General features: G+C 41.3%; 2 protein-coding genes and 1 long non-coding RNA gene across 34 annotated transcripts in view; 1 reads left to right on the forward strand and 2 right to left on the reverse strand.

Moving 5' to 3' along the window:
• ps (RNA-binding protein Nova-1-like protein passilla) overlaps positions 1-16,210 on the reverse strand; it is a 36,810-nt gene extending 20,600 nt beyond the window's left edge. For 5 of the 32 annotated variants that reach the window (XM_020958855.2, XM_020958840.2, XM_086839596.1 and 2 more), the window contains exons 1-2: positions 15,929-16,210; positions 13,498-13,667 (exon numbers count right to left, since the gene is read on the reverse strand). The gene's annotated coding sequence lies outside the window, so the exon portion shown is untranslated. Of the gene's footprint in view, positions 1-2,723; positions 2,903-13,497; positions 13,869-13,997; positions 14,969-15,617 lie in introns of those variants that run through there. The other 27 variants (XM_086839621.1, XM_086839614.1, XM_086839597.1 and 24 more) reach the window with 12 other exon arrangements.
• On the forward strand, positions 1,116-2,170 carry LOC147642644 (uncharacterized). The gene is made up of 2 exons (XR_015273181.1): positions 1,116-1,273; positions 1,550-2,170. It is a non-coding gene; the product is annotated as an uncharacterized LOC147642644 (long non-coding RNA).
• Positions 16,211-16,740: 530 nt separating the features above from the next.
• alpha-Man-IIa (alpha-mannosidase 2) lies at positions 16,741-21,485 on the reverse strand. Its single transcript, XM_020961924.2, has 4 exons — positions 21,079-21,485; positions 20,496-21,022; positions 18,876-20,345; positions 16,741-18,483 (listed from the first exon to the last, which is right to left on the reverse strand). Exons 1-4 carry the CDS (start codon positions 21,190-21,192, stop codon positions 17,271-17,273), a joined length of 3,324 nt encoding a protein of 1,107 aa, XP_020817583.2. The 5' UTR covers positions 21,193-21,485; the 3' UTR covers positions 16,741-17,270.
• Positions 21,486-21,503: the final 18 nt, after the last annotated feature.

Raw genomic sequence — 21,503 nt, forward strand, 5'->3', positions numbered from 1 at the left:
GTTTTTCTTTCTTCTAAAAAAAGCAAGGATTTTCGTGTGTATGTAGGAGGAGGGGTGTGTATGTAAAAAGGCATTCACATTCATCAAAAAACTTGAGAAGGAGGGCAGGCAAATGAGTTAGTCGAGTTTGAGGGGATTTTTCGATTGGATTTGATAGATAGTTTGAATCAAAAGCTTGTGAATGGATGGAAAGCAGACGACAGTAGTAGCATGAACTATAGGAATCCATAGAAATGGTTTTATTGAATGGCAGGAGGGGGGGCCCCCTATAAAAAAGGATACCATATGGGCGAGAATGCGGTTAGAAAGGCTGAGAAATCTCTGCGCACTCCAACTATATAGTAAATATATATGTATATACGATTTACAAGCAAATATCTTAATTAAAGCTAACATACAGCTACTTAAATGTAATAGTAATTTGTTATTTTATGAGCAGATTCCCCACAAAATATCCCAAGTTATCCTAATAACGTACTAAAAACCATCAATAACTAGAGATGCAAAGGTTCATATGTTAATCATTATTCATCCAGATTTAATAATAAAAAAAAATAATTTAAACATTTCAGAAATCCCAACCTTATTAATAGCCCCACTATAAGCCATAAAAATATGAATCGTTACTTAAAATTCGTTCCATCTAAATCATCTCTATCAAAGTCCAAGCTCAAGCTGACTCTGTTTTAGTTATTTTGGAATACCTTTGAGCAGGTTGTGAGTGTAGTGTGTGTATGTACGGCAATGAAAACCCAACTTGCAACTCAATTATGCATGAGCTGTTTTATTTTTTATTATGATTTCATTGCTAATTAAAAATGCGCCGACACAAAAACCAAAAGCGCGACCAGCAACAGCAACAACAGGCGAAAATCTGCAGCGTTAAGCGACAGACAGACAGACACAACGCGCATTTATTTGTTTAAAATGGCGTTTAATTATACAAACGTTTTTATATTTTGTATCTTGTTTTTTTTTATTGTATTTGTTGTATCTGTCCGCTGGTAGTGCCGAAAGAGACCCCTCAAGTGTGTGTGCGGCGGTCGATTTGACTGCAAACGACCTTGACCATTGAATAAGTTTTTTCTTCTTCGTTTTATTTGATTTTTTTTTAGAGAGACCGAAAGCAAAGCAAAATGAGCAATAAATCGAAGAGATGGCAAAATGCAAAGCAAGCGTAGATACATAGATACGCGAACAAAAGCGGCGTACTATCAGATACAATTGTACTGCTGCTGCTGCACCTGCCATCAGCCAGAGAACACAAAAACAGGTAAGTCGCACAAATTTGCATTTACTTAAGAAATTAGTTAGCTACAAAATGCGAAAATCAAGAAACTAAAGATCGAATTAAGCCAAGATGCGGCAGAAACGAGTTTTTCGAGTGGGAATCATCATTGAGAACCAGTTGCTTTTGCGCCTCGGTTTGGCATTTCAGTTTTTCAATTAATTCACTTAATGCTTTTCGATGTTTGTTTCTTGTTGCTTTGTTTTTCAGCTATTTCGTTTTTCGTTTATCGATATTTATTATTTGTTATTTATTTTGCAGTTTCGTAGAAGAATTCCAATTCGAGGCAAGCGCACAAAATGGCTTCCATCGAAGTCTAAACAAAAGTCACTGAATAATAAAAAGCGACAACTTGGCAAATCAAATTTCATTTGAAGTCCCCAGATATTTTTCATGTCCTTGAATTTCCCACAGATTAGAATTCCTTCAACGAGAAAAAGGCCATTGATGCACTCAAGCCGAAAATGTGTTAATGGTGATGAATTGGAAACAGCTGCCGCCGTTGAATGAAATGAAATGAAATGAAATGAAATGCACTCTCCAATCAGTCCAAGGACTTGCCTCGCTGGCGACGGAATTATAATCATTTGAAATAGAAAAGTGGGTGGCAAAATAGAGCAAGGAAGCAGGTTATCCACGGTGGAAGATACATATCTATCTATCTATCTTTCTATCACAATTTGCCCCAGTCACTGCAGTGTGTATGTACATCATTGTCTTATCTAATTTCTACGGAAAAAAAACTTTAAAACAAGCACGAATCATTCACCCTTTTTAGACTGCCTGTCCGTTTTCTTTCCAACTTTATCATGGAGTTCATATATGTACGTACTATATCTGTATCTGTGAAGAGGAAAGGAAATATACAATTTACCCACAAAACGAGTACTCATACTTGGCACACACATAGGGCCCTACCAACTTATCTCCCTGTCCGGGACACACTGTTATCACTGGAGCGGAGACTACAGCGATAAGGTTTATTTTCGTTGCTTTTCGGTTTGTCGATAAGACACACTCACAGATAATTGTAGCCAGGCAAAAATGGGTTTTTGCTTTTAGGCCAAATCTATCGAAAGGGGAAGAAGTTAACAGAGTTAACTAACCCAATTGGGAAGTTATAATGAAGTGAAGCTAGCAATGACATCAGAAGTTGCTCAGAACTCGGAATTTAAGAGTTCTAAGGAGGGGAAACAACACGCGACCCGCATATTCGATTTATATGTTTTGTTGCTTAATTAAAATGCCTCTGGACGAGCAGTTGGTTCTAGGGCGCCACACAGAGCACACACATCAGAAAAGCTCACGGGAATAAACAGCGGAAGAGATTCTCAACCGCTTTGCGGGGCTCTCAAATAACAAAACTGTCAGTTGATTGTGATGATGATGATGATGATGATGGGGTCCAAGCACTTAACACGACAACAACACTCACTTGAACGAATGGTTGGGTTGGTTTGGGGTTTCCAAAAATTGACAAAAATATTGAAACTTCTGACATTAAAAACCACACTTCCTTCGACGACGACGATGGCGACGAGAGTGCGACAGTATGTGAAAATCAAATACAACTAAATTCAAAAACTGAAAACAATTAAAAACGAAATAAAGTATCTGCGAGATTCAAACACTTGCTACGAAGAGAGAAAGAGAGTGAGAGAAGAGAGAATACAGAGAGTGAGAGTGGAGAATGGAGAGAGTACGATTCTGAGAGTACGCAGAGAGAGTGGCGTATCTGGTAGATACTTTATCTACAAACTGTCGAGTGACTGCTCGTCGTCGTCGCTGAGTTTGCAAGTGTTTGCTCAGCCGTTTCGAGAGAGCTCAGCTCCCCTTCCTTGCTTTGTATATATATATGTATATATACATATATGTGTATATATATTCTTATCAGTAAATAGTTTACGTTATGTGCTGCACTTTGCTCTTAATTGTTTTGTTTTTGTGTTTTCGATTCGCCAACGACTCTTGCCTCGCCCCAGACGCCTTGACGCTGATAAAACTTCAACTTGCTTACTATTTAGAGTTGAAGTTAAGAAGTGGGCTCTAGTGGGTGCCACAAGTGCCTAGCGATAACCTCTTTCGAGGACCCTAAATCCCCAATCATTTGTTAGAACATCGCCTGACTTTGTTTGCTCATTTCAGACTCATTTCGGCACTCATTTATCGTCTCTTCATAGGCTTCTCATTCAAAATCTGCTGACAGCAGCACTCACTGTCCCCCTCTCTCTTCCGATATATCTCTCAGTTTGTTTGTGTTGTATCTTTATCTTTTACGGCATTCTGACAAATATCATGTGCGATAAATCTTTTTTGGCCTGCCAAAGGACGAGACACACACGCACCAGCAGGCAAACTCCTCGACTTTTTGATGACAAAGGCTGATGGGCAATTTATCCCGACATTTCCGAAGCAACATTGACATTGCTAATCTGAAAACGTTTCATTTGTTTGGCTTGTCAGCGTGTTTGTACGTGTGTGTGTGTGTGGAAAACACACACGTTTTCCCAGGCTAGTGAGGGAAAAAATGGAATTGAAAAATTATGTGCACCCAAAGTAGGTGAGTAATGAGACCCGGACAAGTGAAAAATCAGGGAGTGGGATGTAAAAAGGTGACTCACTTTGAGAACCGGACTTGACTGAATACTGGCTTTTAAAGTTAGCCAAGTTTATGGCAGCCAACTGCTAATGATGAGCTAGAAACTTGCAAATGCAATATGACTTAACCAAATGGCACTTGTCATAGCTCTATGTATGTTCATCAATCAATCAACTGTGGTGTCATCCGACGAAGTGATATGTCCATCATTTTGGACCTACATTTACCATTTTTCCCTTTAATCTAGACAGTCCTCATGGAACAATAACCCTAGTACTTTATGGCAACAAAATCCCCTAATCATGCTGGGCAACACTTGGCCCAAAATCAAAAGCCGCAATGGAGCCATCCGAGTGCACACCAAACAATTGCCCCAAATTCATAATTGCAGTCAGCCCCAAAATGGCTTGACACACACACAGAGCAAAGGCAAAAGGTACAAAATATATATAGTATATATATTACATCTACTATATATAGTACCTAGAGTAAAGGGAGCAGGGAACGCCCACCCGGAACTAGGAAATGGTAGGGAAAACTACCAAAAAATGGGAGCAACTAAAACATAATCAAACTAAATACAATCGCAGTAGCAGGTGAGCAGGCTAAGTGCGGATAACTGGTCAGCTGAGCTCAGGAGCTGTTGATAACTGCCTCGGAAAAGTCACTGGGCTTTGCCACCCCTTTCCTCCAAGGAGGAGGCGTGCCAGGAGGCAAACGGAAGGCGGCTTAACATTAGCGGAAGTTGACAAAAGAGGTGAAATAAAGGCGACATCGACACGAATGCAAATACAACAATGAGGCAAAAGTCATAAGCCATAAGGCAAGGAATATAAAAAGGACTAACTGAACTCCTTACCAGGCAAGACTTTTATTATGAACAACTGGCAAAACGAGGCTTTAAAGCCTGCGGCAAGGACATGCCAAGCAAAAGGTAAACACGGCGCATACTTAACCAGCTGGCAAATGTGAATGAGGACGCCGCGGCTGAGAGGAGGCTGAATAAAGCCCCGGGGCTAGGCCAAAGCGGAGGCAGGACAGAGAAAGGATTCAACAGCTAAGGCAAAGTGCGACCTCATTGACTTTGGCGGCACGTTTTCGGATGAGTTGACATGACTGTCTTCTGTCTTCTGTCAAATGAGTTTTCCCCCCGTCAGTCCATGTCCGCCAGTCCGTCAGTCAGTGCGTTTGTCCATCCAAAAGTAAACTTTCGGCCATAAGCATATGTAAGCAGGTCCTGTATGTGTGTACAATTATTGGTTGTTGGCCTGCTTGTTCTTGCTCCTGGAGCCTGTCGCATGCCGCATGAAAAACGAAAGCGAAAATCAATAAACTGGCACGCGATACCCAGAGCCGCCCACTGACCCCCAGAACAAGGAGCACGCGGCACAGGGGCAGGAGAAGTATCACCACGAAAAAAAAAAAAGAAAGTAAAGATAAAAAAAAGGGTTTCCCCCATTGTAAGACTCCCTTCTCTGTTGTCTGTTTGAACAGCCTGAATTGGAGGCGGTACGTACCCGTGAATGGCGTTGCTGGCGCCTGGAACCCCCGCCAGGAATCCCCAATCCGCTCTCCTCCCGCCGCTTTTCTTTGTGCGCATAATTTATGCTCATTGCTCGCCAGACCCCCCATCCTCATACCCAACCCCAGAGCAACCATCAAGCCACGCCAACCCATATTTGCTGGGTTTTTATGAGCCACATTTTTTTTCGGAGGGTAGCTTCAGGATGTCACTGAGTTTGCCACTCATGAGGCACGGAAAGAAATTATATTATTAAAAACATCAAATATATAGAAAGCTAGGGTGAACTTGATGTGAAGGTTGTGAAGTATTTTTCCTGGTTTTTATACAATTAAATCAATAAATAGTAGACATTGTACGAACAAAATAAAAACAATACCAAATATCTGAACAAAACTTAAATATTCCATTCCTTTATCAAAATCTAAAATCATGTTCATTTTAAGTACTCAATGAAGTGAAAACTATCCTTATTTTTGAGATAACCAACCCTGTAAGTGTTCTAAATCTCCGACTACTCGTAGTCCTCGTCAAGTGGAGGAGTAAGCTGCTTTGGATTTTGGCTTTAGATTCTCGTTGACTTGGCTCAGAGCTGCCGCCTTTGTTTAGCGTGATGTTGATGACGAGTGTGTATGAGTGTGTGTGTGGTTGGGATATGGTATGAAAGGATGTGATGTGATGTCTGCGTGTGTTTGTTATAAATATCAGACAAACGAGCGAGCGAGCGCCTATTTGTGTCGAGTCAACAGAAAATCGGAAGCAGGAGTTAGGGCTGGCGGAAAAGCCGAGGGGTCTAAAGGGATCTCTCTTCCTCTAATGTGGCTGTTGCTGTCGCTTTTTGCTGGGGTTTTCTTTAATGGTGCCTGGTGGCAGCATAATTATAATTATTAATGAGTACACCAAATGATATTAGAATTTCACATTAGCGCTGATTATGTGCGTTGCATAATGGAGTCACTGCGGCCACGTTGCGTATACGCAACGTATGCCCATCGTGCTGTCACCACGAACCAAATTTGCTGCCATTCGGCCCAACATTTTGTCTATAAATATGATTTTATCTATACACCTAATGCATATTAGACACTTGGAAAAGATAATGGGAAAATGTAGAAGTATTAAATTGAATTTAATTCATAATATTTGGATTTTTAAAGCTTTAAATTCATGGAATTGCATGTTTTCATACTTTATTTCCTGTAAACTATATATTTTAAGCAATAAAATGTAAGCTTGTTTTAATTTGATTTACTATTTTAGATTCTGAAGAAGTTTTTAAAGGTTTTAAAACTCCTAATCTTTATAAATTCCTATAAATCCCAAAGGAAAACATATCCAAAATTCCATTCTACTATAAAGATTACTAAATAATAAATCTATCTTTTAAGATATTTCTGTTCCCTGTCCATATAACTCAGTCGCTATTTCTCTGACTTCTTTCATCGGTTTTACCCCCATCTTCCGTGATATTTTCGTGGCCTAAATGGGTGAAGGTTAAACAACGTAATATGGCCAAATATAAACTACAACAACAACTACGGCGGCCACAGCAGCAACTTTTGTGGGCCCTACAAGAACACACTCACTGCAGGGGAAAAATAAAAATCGAACGAAAAAAAAAACAAGAGAAAAACATTCAAGGTATGTATCAGCAGGGAAAATGGGGGAAGGGAAAAAAATTGGAAGTGAAAAATATGCAGCGGCCAAAGAACCAATATGCTGCTGAGCCAAGCCAAATCCAACCGAACAGAGAGAGACAGAGAGAGAGGGAGAGAGAGAGGGAGAGCGAACAAAATGCCGGGGCTTCCCATGAAAACAAAAATCAAAAGCTCACAATTAGGCCAAGAGACAGCAACAACAAAGAGACACTGAGGCAGCAGCAGACATGCAGCCCCCTGCTGCACATGTGTGGGTGCACACCGAGTATCTGAGTGTGTGTGTGTGTGTGTGTGTGTGTATGTAAATTACTTGGGGGGCAGCGAAGCCAAACTGCGAAACTATGTCGCTAGGTCGCTCGTCAATACACAGAGTCCGTATACGTTTTGGATTTTGGTACTGGAAAAGGGGGCAGAGCCAGAGCTAGCAGCGCTTCCAATCAAATCGAATTCGTGTTTGCAGGTGCCTGCGCCAAGGTGCGTCTATGAATTATCCATAAATAAAGGCGAAGGCAGTCAAATGGCAACACGACAGCCAGAGGCAATAACAACAACAGACTAACTCAAACACAAAGAACTTACGGCAAGTCGAAGTAAACAAGTCCCCCCTCTGTGTCTGTCTCTCTGGGTTCTGCCAATATTCCCCACTTTTAGCCACCTCTCTCTCCCCTTCTCAAGTGTTCTGACCCGATGTTATGGTAGCCTGGATAGATGCCATAAACGTGTCAATGAATATTCCACCCCATCCAGTTCAACAAAAGCCACTTCACATCGAATTGGAAAATCACGAGATCTACCAAAAGGCAGACTATGTCTTAATCGGGAAAATGTTGTGTAAACCAACAGAAGAAGTATCTTAAGAATAAGATAAGTTGTTTAAAATAAACTTTGTTTCATTTCTTAACACTTTGAAAAAGTATTTTAAATAATGTATATTGTAACCTTGAGCTTGTTTAAGATAAGTTCATAGGGTATTTTCAGAGAACTTCATCAGATATAATACTAATATTTGCTGGTAATTACAGTAAATGTTCAAAAACCTCACTTATTATTTATTTAACTCATTTATTTCTAGGAAATATTCCATTCTAAAGTACACTAACTTTAAATTAATTTGAATTTCTTTGAGCAAATTATTTTTAACATGTTGTTTTACATACTAGAAATTTTTAAATCAAACCTCTAGCTCACAAAAAGTTTTTCTCTTTTAAAAATATATTTGTAGTGGCATTATATGGCATAACAAAATATTATATTTCATACATTTTAAATAAAACAACATATCCTAATTTTGAACAAAAATATTAAGTCTTTTCTATAGTTTTCAAGGAGCACTTAACACTCGAAATTTCCCTTCCCCATCTTCTATGTGAATATTCTAATTTAAGAAACATATTCTATATTTAAAAGCTCTTGTTTCTTGGCCTCGAGACCATTTTCTGGTGAGAACTTTTCCCCGTCCCAAAAAAAAGGAACCCCCAGAAGCAGCACATCTGTGATTACTTTTCATTTTCAATATGGCACAAGTCAAGTAGAAATATTAAATCACATTACTTGACAACCCTATGTAGCCTGACAATGAAACAAATATTTGTCGTTGGGCTTTATTTTTGGCATTTTAATTAAAAATTGCCCCAGTTGTTGTCGAGGAGACTTCTGTACTGCTGCTGCTATTGGCCTGGCCCAAGTGCAGCAGCACAGAATTCAGTTTGCAGCTAAGGCGGCAGAAGAAGAGGGGAAGAAGAACCACTTTTGGCAGCCACAATGGCCAAGAGAGATAGAGAGAGAGAGAGTGTGTGTGTAAGAGATAGATAGAGAAAGAGACAGCGAAAAACAGCGTCCCAATTTAGCCAGAATCGATGCTGGCAGGCGACAATGTAATCCATTCGCCAGCCCAGCAACGCCCCCTTTGCCTTTTTGGCCCTTGCAGCCTTACAGCCCTCAGGTCTCAGTGAAATGAGCAAAAATTAGTGATGATACCAAAGTACCTTATATTGATAATTATAACAATTATAAATACTATTTTATTTTCAAATTTGTGATCTAAGTTTAGACTAAGTTGAAATCAAATGCAGCATCTTTGCTTATCACTTTAATTGAGTATTTATCAATTTTATCAGCTTCCATTATTGCAATGTTAAAAGTAGTTGGGAATTATAGCAAAACAAGGCCATGTATTAAGCTTGACATTACTTATTAATAAAGTTCTTTGATTTGTCCAACCAAAAATACCAGTTTTTTTAAGGTTACATTTATCATATGACACCAGAGCTTAATATTGGAAACCCATTAAGCTTAAATTAATTGCCTTAACCTTGAATCAATCAAAATATGTCAAACAATAAATTATGCATTAAGATTCAACAAATTGTTGATTGTTACCATATCTTCATAGCCACTAAGAAATGACAACTAAATAAGTTTAATCATTTTGAAAATTTTAAGCTTACAGCTTGATAAACTTATAGTACCCAAGACAATTTTAAAAGTACGCAAATGTGGTACAGGGTACTAAATATAGCAGATACCTGCTATATTACCCAGATAAATTCGCATCACTGGCAACAACATAGTTTCGCTTGAGGTATGCACATCTATCTACCTTTGCTACCCTCTCACCTGCTGAACGCGTTGCCAGACCTACATTGGGGCATGCCCTCTCCTTCTTGGCCTCATATACATACATATATGTGTAATATATACATGCACCTGTCTCTTTCACCGATTCTTATTACGGCTATTATGTATTTTCGTTTGGCAGCGAATTCTTCTAGATTATTGCTTATTGTTATTATGGTTTAGCCCACCTTTTGTTTTTTTTTCTTGCTTCTGACTTTTGCTCATTTTTCTGCTGATTGTTTTTTTGTGAACGGGAGAGATTGTTACGTCACTCAGGCGTATTTCATTAACTGTAATTTAATTGAACGCTCCGAGCGAAGACGAGTAGAAATACTTGTATTCCATTCGATAATTACAAATGCAAGTAATTTGTTATTGAAGCTTTTTCGCCTCACTCGATGACGACGACGACGACAAAGCTGTGTTTGTGAACTTGAACGGCGTCAAAGTCGATGGATGGATGGATGGATGGGCAATTGTAATTGCTTGTTCGTTGTTTTTACTGCGGCTTTACCTCTAATAACATTCAATTGATGCAGCGCCAATTAACTGTGACTGCAATTATTGTATAGGAGAGAGAGCCCCAGCGATATCTCAGAGGCAAAGGCATTGAAGGCAATTAAAAAATCGTTGAATATTTATGGGCATGGTGCAAGGCAAGGTCGAGAAGTTGGTAGGTTTTCTCGGCCGTCATCAGGTGGTTTACAAATCATCAAAAGCTCAGCCACAGGTCGGACACTATTAGCTGATTAATGAGACGGGAATATTATAGAAATCAAAATATAAATGATTTCAGAGTTGGGAATCACAGAAAGAAACCAGTTTTCAAATGACGTTTAGTCGAGCTTCACAGAACTTTGAGGTATACAATTAACCCTAATCATTATACTCTATTTCCATTAAAAAGCAGGTCGTTCTATAAGGAATATATGTATGTATAATTGGAAAGTCTAACTGTTGTTCATTGAGTCAATTTTGATGCTTAGAAAGGTTCTTCTTACTTTAATTAATGATTATAATATAAAAATAACAAAAAGGGAAGCTCAATTTGGGTAGAAAAATTTGTATACCCTCACAAGTTATAAGATAGAATCGGAAATCAATCATAACTAAACTTCAAATATTCGCATTTATTTACCTTATTTTTATATTACAAAATTTAAGAAAAACCAAAGTTTAAAAAACTCATAACTATGCCAAAAATTAATTAATTTTAATTCAGAAAGCTTTCCTCTGTTAGGTTTTATTGGGTTAAAAAATCTGCACAGTCAATTTAAAATTTTAGAAAATTAAATTTTTTGTCAAATTTGGACAATTTTAACAATGCAACCCCTTATAAAATTTTGAAAAATTTGAAAAATGTATTTTTCTGCCGGATATAGCTAGATTGATTCGGCTTTTGTTGCTGATCAAGAATATATATGATATATTGGGTCGGAAATGACTTATTCACTGAATTGCAAGCTTCTGACTAAAATTATAAAACCCTACAAAGGGTATAACAAAGCACAACTAAACGGGTTTAGAATTCAAGGGTTGACATTTCTATTTCTGATGCTATTTATGTATCCCTGATTGTACTAGAATGTTGTTTCTACCATGTAATACACAATGGGAATATCCCGCAACAATACTCAAGGAAAAGATGATAATAGGACACAGCGTAATAATAGAATCCTCCTTGCGCACTTATGATTTCCAGTTTCCATTGGGAAAACTTGTGTTGACCACATTTTCAACCCCTTTGAAATTACTACGTCGCCGATCTCTCTTCGGGGTGATTCATTCCATCCGTTTTCATTTTGCAAAGCAATTTGGAAAGCTTTTTTGAAATTTTCCCTAGAACATTGAGCACTTTAATTTACCGCCAAGTTTGCAGTTTTGCACTTCACTTTTGTTCGGGAACCCTAATCGACTCCGCCTCCTCCACTTGCTCCTCCCCCTCTTCCCCATCCTTTTCCACTCAAATATGGGGCTGGGACTCTCGGCTTATTAGCCGCCGAGCCGAGAGAGTCTCCGGGTCGGAATCACCGCCGTAACCATTACGGCAAATAGGTTAACAGCAGTTTCGTGCCTTTCGCATGAGCACGGTCACTGCGAGTGTGTTGGTAAGTGCGCGCCTGTGTGTGTGTATTCGCTTGTTTACATAAACCTTTTCTCATTTCGTTTTGGGTTAATTTTTCCCAGTTATTTTGTCCCCTTGCAACTTTTACACCAAGCCAAAAGAAAACTAATGATCATCCTCAAAAATCCTGAAGCTGGTTAATATTTGATTTGCAAACATCTATGTATACAGCAGGAAAATAGATTAAATTAAGGGATTTTTTAAAGCATCGTTTTCCTAGAGTTTTAAAAAGAATGTTGATCAAAACAAATGTCCTTAAGAAGTTGTAAAGTATTGAAAAGCTATACAAAATGTTTCCTTAATTAAAATGTTAGGAGTTTGATTTGAAATTTAAAATTTTCTTTTGTTTTTATTTTGAATTTTGAAATTCTAAAACATTTAGAAATATTGTAGCTTTTTAAGCTTATTGCCAGCCGTATAAGGAATTTCTTTCTGTGTACTTGCACCTCCTACTACGCCTTCTCAGCCTTCCTTTTTCTGTTTCTTTTTTTTTTGAAGCTTGGCCTGTGGTGCAGCAGCAATAGCAAAAGCAACAAAAGCAACAACAGCAGCCGTGGCAGCAGTTTAACCCACATACGGGCTGCGAGCTTCGAGCTGCCCCACCGAATTGCGCAACGGGGCGGAGGCAGAGGGAGGCGTGGAAGTGGATGGGGTGGGGTGGGGGGAAATGGAGGGTCACGGGGGCCAGCGGTGTGAATGCAAATGAAACGAAACGACAGACAAGCGGACAATTTAATGCCTATTTGCATTTAACAGCAGCTGGACGGGAGGAGTCGGAGGAGGAGCGGTGAAAATGCGAACTACAAAAAAAAAAAGAAAACTAGAATCAAGTGTCGGGTTAGGAATGAAACGAGCAAATTGACGGACAGATAAACGGACGAAGGAAGCGGAGACGCAAAAAAAAAAAAGGAAAGAGGAAAGAGCACAGATGCGAAGGGCGGATGGAGGTGGGAGGCGATGTGCGAAGGAGGTGGAGCAGATGAGCAACTGACTTTGATTAGCATGCCAGATAGCGGCAGAGAGACAGAGACAGGGAGAGAGAGAGATCGACTTCGGGCAATCAGCAGTACATATTCATGCCCATGTACGAATGTGAATATGAACATGAGTGTATGGTATGAACATTCCGATGCCACACACTCATAATCTCAATCGAAACCTATTTCATTTGGTTGTGCAAAGCAAATACAGTCGAACTTATAAAACTACAACATTTATGGGAATAATTTGAAGTCACTAAGAAAGTTTTCTTAGTAAACTAGAAAATCTTGTTATCCTTGGGAAACTTACATTTAAACATAATAATTCTGATTAAGTAATGCAAGCCATCATAAGCATATAATTTAGTACATAATAATAAAATACTGATAATTTAGGCAGTAATCAGTTTTCAGTAATCTTTAAAATAATTCTCAGAACTCAGTAATCTTTACTAAAATTCTCAGACATTTCTATATACAAAAAAAGCAACTGTAAAATTTAAATTGATTTAAAATAAAATCAAACATTGTTTAGTTTTAAAAGTTCGACTGTGATTTTTAGAAAGCATATAGAAATTAAAAGAATATCCAGCACCCCCTAAAAGAGCTAGTTCTATTTAGCCCCTATGCCATGCTAACCCTGATAGTTCCTTAAACTAAGCCTAGTCTTAAACTCTTAATTCTTATGACTAGTTTGAAATATATTCACCTTTTTGCAAGGAGTCGTGCATTCAGCTGCAATTAATTGAGTGTGGCTATAGATAAGGATCAACTAGGTACTCTTTAAACGCTGATGTGCGGATATCTCCTTACTCTCAGTACGCTCAGTACACGGTACTTGTTATTCGTTATTCGCTTTTACTTATTTTTTTTTTTACTCTTTAAAGAAATATTAATATATATTTTTGATTAATTCAATTATTGTTTCAATTTGGAGACGCGACAGTTGCTTTTGTTTGTTGTTCTTATTTTGTGATTGTTATTTTTGCAAAGTTCCAGCGATTGATTAGGCTTTTGTTATGGTTTTTATTTCTCGTTTGTTTTTGTTGTTTATTTGCTCTGCTGGTGCTGTTGTTGTTGCTGATGTTGCAGAATTGTTGTTGTTGGTTATGTAAAAACAAGCACACATACGCTGTTGTAGGCACACTCACACACACACGCGCTTATTTCAACACAATATCAATACCAAAATGTGTTTTTTGGACTTACTTAAGCTTAGCGCTTAATTTTTAGTGGCGCCTGCTATCTCTCTTTCTCTGCTTCCCCTGCTTCATCCGCTGTTGCTTGGCGTTTTTCCGTTTTCCGTTTATCTTACTTAACGCGGCGTCTTCTCAACAAACTTTTTCGAAATGAGCCCGAGTTTCAATGCTGTGAAAAAGCTATACTAGCATTTTATTCTAACGAAAAGTGTGGCAGCAGCAGCTGAGAGAAGCTCTCTCTTCGGTCAGGCTCTTACTCTTCTGCTCTCCCTCGCTCTGTAGCTGAGAGAGAGCCTAGAGGCAGAGAGCCACTCGCGTATCTGTGTGCCACGTACACGTGCCGATCACATTTCTGTCTAACAGCCCCAGCGTGTATCTGCAGCTGTATTCGTGTGCATGTGTGTGTTTTCTTTGTCCGCTTTGCGCGCATTTTCTACATTGATTTTTAAAAATTCGTGAGCGCACTCGCGTTTGTTTGTTTTAAAGTTTTGCTGCCGCTGCAAGCTTTTCACGCTCTCCCGCTGGGCTTTTCACTCGCGCTCTCGTTCTCTTGATTTGCTTAATAGGGCACTAGGTTTTTCATGGCAGCGTTGGAAAATTGCTGCACACTCACACCGCCGGAGCAAGACATTTTTGGGGCACTGAAAACTTTTGCATTTCCTGTGCAAGTGCCAAAAGCAAACAGCGGATGAAAGCTCGACGACGCCGATGAGGGCTGCAAATGTCGCCTTGAACGCAGCGCATTTGCCATTCAAAAGATGTTTTTTTATGACATAATAATTGAGAAATGCGCGGCCATATGTTTGAGGCCAGAAAGAGACAGCATAGCAGCGCGTGTCGTGACAAGGAGACTGAGTTGGAGCGACAGAGAGGGGAGCATTAGAATAACGAGAAAAACTCGTTCAAGCAAACTCAACGAAAAACATTTAAATAAAATATATAAATTATGTATACGCGCTGTGTGCGTTGCCTTTTATCAGCCTGCGAAGGAGAGACAGAGACTGAGAGCGGGAGAGACGCAAAAGCTCACACACACACGCACGCACCGCGGAGAGCAAGAGCGAACTTGTGTGCGTGACACACTTTTATGTGACGTCGTTGATTTTAATTTCGTTTGCTCAATTCCAACGCTTTTTTCGGGTTCTCGTCCGACTTTTGCGTTCTCCTTTGCTTAGCTTATCCTTAGCTCTTTACCTAATTTTCTTCCTCCTTCAAGGAGAAACCCAGTGGAATGTGCGTTTTGTTGCTAACATCTGATGGATTAACACATGGTTTCCAGTTGGACACGATTTTCGAATTGGAAGGTGTTAATTGAATTTGTAACAATTTCAGTTTCTCTCTCCTTCTCCTTCTTCTGCTTCTTCGGGTATTTATGTAACCAGCTCGATGGGTGGGAGCGAGAGAGAGCTAGCGAGCGCATGCATAGATACTTTTTGGCATTGAAACAAAACGTAACACACACACACACGGCCAGCAAAGCCCACACACACACACAGGGCGAGGAGAAGGAGAAGGAGAACTTAGAACAAGAACAACTCAAGAACGTAGAACGGGAGCTTAGAGATACAAAAACACACACACGCAGCACACAGATGCACGCGCTGATTATTCCCTCCTCTTTGTCCTCCACCTATTCTTTCGTGTCACTTGAAAACGCGTGTGTGCATTATTTAATTTAATTTAATTAGATTCCAGTGTCCAACAGCAGCAGCAACAACATCACCAGCAGGCAACAGAAACAGCAGTTATTTCTGTGATATATATAACAGCACTGGGGATTTATGTGGGTTTCTTTTGTTGTTTTTGGTTTTCTATATATTTTCTATGTAATTTCCAATTGGTTCGAACCACTTTTGTTTGGTTGCGTTGTTGTTTTTGTTTTTGCTATAGCAGAACCTGACAAACACATGCCCCGCAGCGAACACACATAAACAAACTCACTGGCGACGACGCTCTGACTCTGTCTGAATCCAACTAAACTTTGAATTTCGGATCTGAAACTTGCAAGCAGCTCGCTTTGCTGAGATTTCTGTTTCTGTACAGAAAAATTCCGATGGTCAGTGGTTGCGAGAGAGCGCGCTGTGTATCTGTGTGCCAGCCGAATGTGTTTGGTTTTGTGTGTGCGCCACACAAATACAATTCGGTTTTGCTTTCGTTGCCCGTTTCAGATTGGAAGAGAGAGCCACTCTCGCGCTCTCTTTCACTCTCTTCCTCTCTGAAAACAACCACTTTGCTCTCCATTCGGATTCCATCTGGATTTTTCACTTAGCAGTGTTCCAACTGCGATGCTTGGCTCTCTTCTGGGCCAATCTGCTCTCTCTTCTCTGAGCAAAGAGACTCTCTGTAGGTCATACTGGCAATAACTGATAATAATAATAAATATGTACAAAATAATAGTTATAATAATAGAACTGATAAGGCTATACTTTGTATAGTTTTTATAATTTGCTGAGATTGGTAATGTTGTGAATGGAATAGTTTTCATGGAATTTATAAGTTTTTGTTGTACTTAAAACAATAATAAGAAAAAGGAAGGAAACGAACTAAAATACCTTCTCAGTTGCCAATTAATTTATAAAATCGAATCAGAAATATAACATAATTAATCTTTAAATATTCGCAATCTTTGATTAATTTTATATGACAATTTTTTTGCCAAATCAAAGTTACATATAAATCTATATAATTTACTTATTATCTGATACTATTCCCAAGATCATTATGCAAAATCTGCTTATCGAAAAAACATTACCTTTAAAATGAGACTCAATTTATTGAATTTGTTACAAACAATTGTCAAGTTAATATCATTGCCGTTGCATTTGCGTCATTATCACTAAGGCTACAATTACAGTTAAACGTTAAGTTATAGTTATGATTTAGTGATTTCTCTTTTTTAGGCAGTATCCCTGGGACGGGATACACCGAAGACAGACATGTATTGCTTGTTGTGGGACTGAAGGGATATCACAAAACGTAAAAACCTAAGGGTTAAGAAAGTAAATTCTGGGGTTACATGAGTGCGCACAAGAGCCGCTGCTGCGTCATATATAGGTAGGATGGGACCTTTAGTGCCATCCCTTGTGGTGAGGAAGCTTAAATAAATAAATGATACGTAATTTCTGGATTACGCATGGTCTTGTCTGTGGTGTGGCGTGGTGCGATCAGTGCTTAAGTTGAACGTTAAACTGAGATTGCCTGTAGCTTTGGAGATTCATAAATTGTCCTTAATGGGCTGCTTCTCGTTGTCCTTAGCTCCTTCATGCCTATGGATCCGCGACGATCAGCTAGTGTGGCTGCTCACATACGCAGCCGTGTCCATGGGGCACACCTCTGGCGCCACCATAGAGTCAAAGCGCTCCAGGCTCTGTAGGAAGGTGAGCGTAGTGCGCTCGCATCTGGCCGTGTGCGGCAGCAGGTGGCACACATCCAACTTCTGGGAGTGATTTTCAGTGGAGCCACACCGCATTAGATTGGTGCGATGTAGGACATAGCCCACACGCTGCGTCTTGGCCGTGCTCTTGGTCAGCCGCCTCATCACGGACACATCGAGATCCTCGCTAGCTGACACATGATCGCCGCCAAACTGGCCCTGTACTCCGATCCACTCGTTCTCTGCGAATATGAACTTGTCCAGCGGATCGAGCAGGGATTGCGAAGCTTTGTGGGCGGCACTGGTTAGATAACCCGCAGGATGCGACTCGGAAGGCTTCTCGCAGCTGTTGATTCGCTCCAGCACCAGACGGTAGATGTGCAGCACCGGCTTGTTGTCCAATACTCCTTGACCGAGTCCTCGCTCATCGTCACTGGCCAGACGACGATCCTGCATGATCTCTAGCTCGCCAGAAGCCAAGGAAGAACCACCCAGAGGTTGGCCTGTGAGGAGGGTTAGCCGCATATTGGCATCTTCAATAAACATGGCCGAGGGAATGGGATAGTAGTTGGCCTGCAGAGGGATTTTCTCCAAACGTCGCCGCTTAATGTGCTGCAGCCCATTGAGATCCGTGTAGAATAGATTATCGCTGTCGATATGCGTCTGCAGGCGCATTACAATCTCAGTGTTGTCCAGCTCTCCAATGTCCACCAAGTTGCGAATTTCTGGAGCTCCGCCACGTAATATTGTCTGATGAACCACACTAGGCAGTCCGACACTCACCGATGACTCCAGCTGGCCCTTACTCACAAGGACCACTGGATTGTTGGGCGGCATCGGCACAGCAGGTCCATTGGGCAGGAACAGGTAAGCTCCAGATCGATCTCCATGCTGGCGAGTGCCGTATTTCAGGAACTTAAGATGCACAGGAACATGCGGACTATCCTGGGTCAGCTGAATGGATTTTAGCAGTCCCAGCTCCGTGAAGGCCAAGGTGGGACCATTACCAACCCGCAAGGAGATCTCACGAGGCTCACCGAACTTCACATCCTCGGGAAATTCGCCCAAAGGGACGGATATCGGTAAGGTACGGAGTAAGAGATTCGAGGCAAAGGATGTGTGTCTGTAAAGTCAGTAGAAGGTTTAAGTTAATAAAAGTTAAAGGAAAATATGCTAATCTAATTTGTATCACTAAAATTGGTTATAAAATAATAATTATGATCGAAAAAGTATTCAGTCAAGCTTAGAATTAGCTATGACATTAAAAAACCATTAAGATGGTACACAGAAATCGTTTTTACGTTCGTTCATGACCTTGAAAGCGAAAAGCTTTTAACAAAATGATAGCAAAAATATTTCTAAGTGAATAATAATGTTTTACTTCTTAATAAAATCATTAAAACATTAATATTGATAAAGAAACGAGTGGAAAACATGGCAAGAGATATAAAAACTCCCCAAAGAAATCTTCATAAATATTCTCACTCTTAGAATATAGAACCAATTTATACTCACTCTGGTTTACTCTCCGAGATGGTTAAAACATAGGTGGCCAATCCCATGGGCGGTACTCGAGCCTTGAAAATGATGCGATACTTGGTGGTGGAGCCCTGTGGATGGATGGTCTTGGTGAGCGTGTCATGGTGCCAGCTCCACACCGGCGACACTTGAGCCTCCACCGGATCGTTGGTGAGGTGACTGACGCTGACAAACGGACTGGACACATAAAAGTCAACCAGTTGCTCTCGCCAGTGGGGCAGGGTGTTGTGCATAACCACATGCTTGGTTGGCAGCTCATCTCCAAGGATGATGGTGGTGCGACTATCCTCCACACCTGAACCCGGCCAGCGTGAATCGTCTAGGGTGAAGTATGCGAAGCTATACTCCGGACTGTAAATTGAGGGCTTGGTGAGAAGGCGATAGACCGACTGCTGCATCACTGCCTGACAGGCCTTCAGGGCTTCCTGCATACGCTGCTCGTAGTCTATTACCACATGCGTTTTGGCGGTGCCAGTGATGCCGTCGTGATGCTGGAACAGTGACAACTCCCTGCGAGCTAGCTCTAGACGCTCCTCGATGCGGGCCATTCCGTCCCAGGAGTGCCAAGCGGAAAGCATCTCGGCCGAGCGGACATAGTGCATAAGCACACGGTCCATTCGCTTGTGATAAGGACGGGAGGTGTAATAGCCGCTCCAGTAGTTGTCCGAGCGATCTGCATACGTGAAGAAGTCGCCACTGAGCGTGGGGAAGGCAGCCTGTCCCACCTTCTCCGCTTGGTGCACAGCATCAAAGTACTCCTGCAGTGTGCCGAACTGAGCCTGCACGTTGAAGTGTGCCTCGCTGTTGATGTGATCAAAGAGCTTCTCGTAGTTTACTCGCTGCACGTCCCACTCGGTGTTCTGTTTGAAGCGGAAATCATCGCCCAGGGGAATTAGCAGCACGTTGGTGCGGTACAGTTCGGCCTTCTTCTTCCACTGATCCACTAGCAGCTCCGAACGGGCAGCCACATTTCCCTCAACGATGGCACGCGGCGGTAATTTCCAGGGACAGCTCAATCCAAAGGCGCCCATCCGCTTGAAGTCAAACTGGCAGCACACCTTGGGATCGGGACCACAGGTGTGCGGTATGTCGTACGAGTAGAAGGGCATCATGTGCGTAAAGATTGCCGTATCGCCCTTGGTGTCCCAGATCTGGCGCCAGTGAAATTCCAGCTGGCGCTGCTGAGCCAGCTCCTTCTTCACAGAGTAGTGTGTGCGCTGGATAAGCATATTCTTGAATCCGCTCTTCTGCAGGATGTACGGCAGCGTGGGACTGTGACCGAAGGGATCGATGGCCCAGGAGGCGGTGGGAGTGACATTCAGATACTGCTTCAGCCATGTCTGGCCCTCGGTCAGCTGCAGCAAGACGTTTCGCCAGTGTGAATTGGCCTCGTCGGTCATCACCCATCCGCCGGTGACGAATTCTAGCTGTCCGCTCTTCACAATGCTGGAAAATAAGAGGTGTGTTTAATTATAATTTTGGCAAAGAACCATTTGGAACAAAGAGTTCTTCAAATGCAGCTGTTTAAAGCAGCCATTAAAGCGAAATGACTTGCTCTTCTATGTTCACCAAAGTATAACAAAAACATATGCTTACGACTTCATTTGCTGTTTTTTGTTCTCCCCTAGGTCGTGGAAGAAGCGCGCAAAGTACGAGATCTCCGCCCAAATGAACTTCATTTCAGGGTTCTCGTGCAGGTGCCGAAGCGCATTGGATAGGATGTGCTTGGTGTCGTGCTGGTAGTAGTCCTCGAAGGTCTGGATCCAACCGGGATCGTTGTGTGAGTGCGGCACCACGAATACCTTCAGTTTGTGGTGGGCGTTGTACTTGAGTGGATCGTACTTGATGTCCCAACCCTGTTTCCACACGCCACCGTCGATATCTTTAAAGGACATCCTGTCATAAAGCTCCAGCATCTGCACATCCACCTCTGGCACCTCGTGCAGCACATCCTGACACTGGCCCGGCGTCACCGTGCGGGGCACTTTAGGCGGCATTTTTAGCGGCTCCTCCCTGGCCGAGGACTTGGACAGGCGGGCGCGCAGACTGCGCATCTCCTCGCCGTGCTCCTGCAGACCGTTTTCCAGCTGCTGCAACTTGTTCTCGATCGCCATGAAGTTCGGCTACAGTGTTCGAAGAGTTTGTTAGGACTTTGCAAGTTTTCCCGACGTTTATTTACCTTTTTCTGATTGGCCGCCGGCGCCGCAAAGTTTAGGATCACATAAAGGCTGAGGAAGACCAGCAGGCAGCCGGAGCAGATCACCAAAGCTAAGCGTCGACGTATGCGCAGCATTTTCCGGTTAATTTAACATGGAAACGGTCACGTCAGAGACAGCAGCCCAACAACAAATTTCCAATTGCTTGGAAATGGCGTGGTTTTTTCGCATAAACAAATTCGTTCAGTGTGACCGAAAACTTATTGACTAATTATACCCCCAGGTTGTAATAAAAATACCAAAAATGTTAAGCAGAGAGAAAAATAGACCAAAAATGTTAAACAGAGAGAACGAGAGAGTTTCTGTTAACTGATTTAACTTACCAATTGGGAATTCTTTCCCAATTTACTTTCCCATTAGGAATATGAATATGACTTAGCTCATACAC

The sequence above is a fragment of the Drosophila serrata genome, unplaced genomic scaffold (genome assembly GCF_035046125.1).
Source record: "Drosophila serrata isolate PLE 108 unplaced genomic scaffold, ASM3504612v1 contig_376, whole genome shotgun sequence".
Classification (NCBI taxonomy): Eukaryota; Metazoa; Arthropoda; class Insecta; order Diptera; family Drosophilidae; genus Drosophila; species Drosophila serrata.

Bases quoted from the DNA above. Each gene is read 5' to 3' on its own strand.
- alpha-Man-IIa (XM_020961924.2), bottom strand. From the start codon at position 21,192: ATGCTGCGCATACGTCGACGCTTAGCTTTGGTGATCTGCTCCGGCTGC. The intron at 21,023-21,078 runs GTAAATAAACGT...CGAACACTGTAG, and splicing joins CGGCGGCCAATCAGAAAAAG to CCGAACTTCATGGCGATCGA. The intron at 18,484-18,875 runs GTGAGTATAAAT...CTGACTTTACAG, and splicing joins ATCTCGGAGAGTAAACCAGA to ACACACATCCTTTGCCTCGA.